Source organism: Pagrus pagrus (genome assembly GCF_965226575.1).
Source record: "Pagrus pagrus genome assembly, chromosome: 12".
Lineage (NCBI taxonomy): Eukaryota > Metazoa > Chordata > Actinopteri > Spariformes > Sparidae > Pagrus > Pagrus pagrus.
The window spans coordinates 22989141-22992305 of NC_140196.1; the positions used below are offsets into that span (position 1 = coordinate 22989141).

The 3165-nt window shown below is 40.4% G+C and overlaps 1 protein-coding gene across 1 annotated transcript; it reads left to right on the top strand.

Moving 5' to 3' along the window:
- Positions 1 to 3107, top strand: rpl36 (ribosomal protein L36). The gene is made up of 4 exons (XM_084368519.1): positions 1 to 105; positions 1455 to 1549; positions 2260 to 2394; positions 2979 to 3107. Exons 2-4 carry the CDS (start codon positions 1457 to 1459, stop codon positions 3066 to 3068), a joined length of 318 nt encoding a protein of 105 aa, XP_084224645.1. The 5' UTR covers positions 1 to 105; positions 1455 to 1456; the 3' UTR covers positions 3069 to 3107.
- The last annotated feature ends 58 nt before the right edge of the window (positions 3108 to 3165 follow it).

Consider the following 3165-nt stretch of genomic DNA (forward strand, 5'->3'; position numbering starts at 1 on the left):
GGCGCTGTTCAGCTGGCGTCACAGCTCAAGTATCAAAAATATATATATCGCTTCCGGGTCTGAAAACAGTCCTTCCGGCTTGACCGCCATTAGAGACAGCAGCAGGTAAGACATTGATGCTGACAACTATCCAAATAAATCCACTTATTATCTCCGCCATCCATCGATTTCTACCGAATAAACTGACTTGAATCAAGGTTATTGACTTCACCTAACATCTATGCCCAATATTGTAACGATACGATAAATTATAAACTAGACATTTGTAGCCGCGTCGGTGGCTAGCCAGTGTCTCTGTCTGTGTTCATTCAACATACTGCAGCAACTACTAACCTCCTGAAATACACACGAGTTGTTGCTTACAACCAAAGACCGCGTGTTATTCTGTATAATAATTAGAAACGAGCAAGTTCAGTCGCGTTAGGAGTTTGTTAGGAGGCAGTTTTAGCACGCAACCTGTCTGAAGGTAGCAAATTATCGGCAAGTGGCTATGACGGAAACACAACATACGGATTACACGTGTTTATAAATGCTTTAACCCGCTGGTGTGTTCAGAGACAAGCTTATATCAGAGGGAAATCAACTCTGGTAATGGTAGATAACCAAGTGCTTTATTAAAGTGCAGTCTGATTACTGTTGAGCTGAAGGTTTCCTACTGTTATGCTCACAGGACTCACTTTCTTGTGAGAACAAAATGGCTGCATCAGTCATAGTTCATAGATGATTGATCAAATGTACAGTGCGTTATTGCATTTATTTACAGTGACACTGTAACAGTGGCTGTCCAGTGCCTGACGGCTGAGTCTCCACACAGCACTGAGCCAGGAGAAGATGTGAACATCTGGAGATGTAGCGTGAAGCACCAATAGTGAATATGCCTCTGATAGTTTGAAAGGGGATGTGATGTCCCCATTTAGGCCATGTTCACGTGTACACAGGTTTTTTCTTTAAACAGAGCCCTGTCTAAGCGTTTTGGTCCCTTGTTGACCTGTAAAAAGTATTTTATTAAGCTGAAAATGGCCCTATTGGTAAACTCCTTTCATACTCGGAAAGTCTTCTGTCAGTGTTTGTTAGGAAGGGCAGAAACAGAGATTTGTTTGGAAATTATCACACAGACGGCAACATTCATCAGTGTATGTATCATTATTGGCAAATGTCAACCTGAAGTTTGTGTAATCAAATTGGAGTATTAGTGAGTTGGTATACTGTCCTGAATAGATGTTAATATAGATACATAAACAAGCACTGATGATATGGAAAAGGTTGACAAAAATGGCTGCTTAGTGTCAGAAAACCTGCTCATGATGTGCCTTTTTGACTGTCTGTCTGATGTCAATATTCAATAAAGTAGAAAAAATATGTATTCCAAAAATATTTGTGGACTAGGACTTGTGTGGCTTATTTAAAAGTGTTGTCGTTTGCACTTGAATTTATGATTTTATGTTCTTTTACAGAAATGGGAATCCGCTACCCCATGGCCGTTGGCCTTAACAAAGGCCACCCAGTCACCAAGAATGTGACTGCTCCCAAACACAGCCGTCGTCGCGGGGTGAGTACCTGCTGTTAACTGACTGTAGTGATGGGCAGATAAAAGGGCAACCACAGGTCGTCAGTCTGAGTCATCTTGAGCCAGAATGTTACTGTTTTTTCTTTTTTCCTGCTAGCTGCTTTAAAAACATCTAGCCAGTCTCACAGCTGTAAACCACTTCATCATTTTAGGTAAATTGTGATTCTCAATTGCCAAGCTAGTAGAGTGGTGACACTACTTTTTGGCACAAGTATATTTATAAGGGCAGGTTTGGTGATGCTCATTATTTTTGCCGATAACTCCCATGAACAGATGAGAAAAAACAAGTGTGTTGTGTTCAAAGCCTGATATATAAAAGCAGAAACTGCCTGTTTTGGTCTTGTCATGAGATTTGTTGATAAATGTACAATGCCAACAGTCGTGTACCTTGATGTGAAAAAAAGAAACTTTGCCTTAATCCATAGATCAGACATGTTTTCCTGTTGAACTCAAATGTTCTACACCAGTGTTGGTGAAATGTCAACAAATTATAAAGCATTGTGGTAAAACTATCAATGTTGTGGCTCTGAGGGCTGAGCTTTAGTGTTGGCTATGTAGGGGGGAAACCAAGATAGTGGTAAATGTACAGTCTTTTATTTTTTTGTCTGGTTTATTATCTAATTATAAAAACTTTGGAGAATATACCTTTTTTTTTTTTTTTTGTCTTACCATATCTCGTTCTTCCATTGCAGCGTCTGACCAAGCACAGCAAGTTTGTGCGGGACATGATCCGTGAAGTGTGCGGTTTTGCTCCATATGAGAGGAGAGCCATGGAGCTGCTGAAGGTGTCAAAGGACAAGAGGGCCCTCAAGTTTATCAAGAAGAGGGTAAGTTGGGATTTCTCTCTCAGCTCTTAAAAATGCATGCTAGCGTGAATGTAAATTTATAAATGGCCACAGTTGCATTTTCCACTTAATGGCTGTTATCTGTGATAAATATGTGGAAAACAGACTTGCACACAAGTCTGTGTGGAATTATTGTTCCTGCTGCACAATCCTCATTTTCACCAAAAAAAACTATCCTCATGATGTGACATGTTTATCATTCTCACATCCGGAGAGTTGTAGACCTGGGCATCTCTGCAGCTCAACAGTGCTTCATTACAATACTGTTCTCCCACAGTTGAATTTTGTGTTTTTGATACTTTAGTTAACCATATTGCTATTTTGATAATATCATAATTGATTTTGCAGCTTGTGTGTACAGAGTTGTACTCTCGTATCTATAGTTTTATTCATCTGGCCCTACTGATGCAGTGAGTACTGTCACTGTCTGAGACTGTAGCAGGTATAAAGCATTGTCCCCCATTAGTGGATATGCTTTCCACATACCCCACAACTCTGCAGATGGAAACCTCAGTTCACAAGGTGGTGAAAGGATTCAGTCTAATGTTGCTATGTTTCTTCCCCAGATTGGAACTCACATCAGGGCCAAGAGAAAGAGAGAGGAGCTGAGCAACGTTCTGGCCGCCATGAGAAAGGCCGCTGCCAAGAAAGACTAATTTGTTGCTTAATTAAAGTTTTCTAAACTACAAAATCCACATGGTCTGTTCTTCTTTGCTTTTGCTGATTTATAAGTGGTCATCGGGTCCCTGTTCA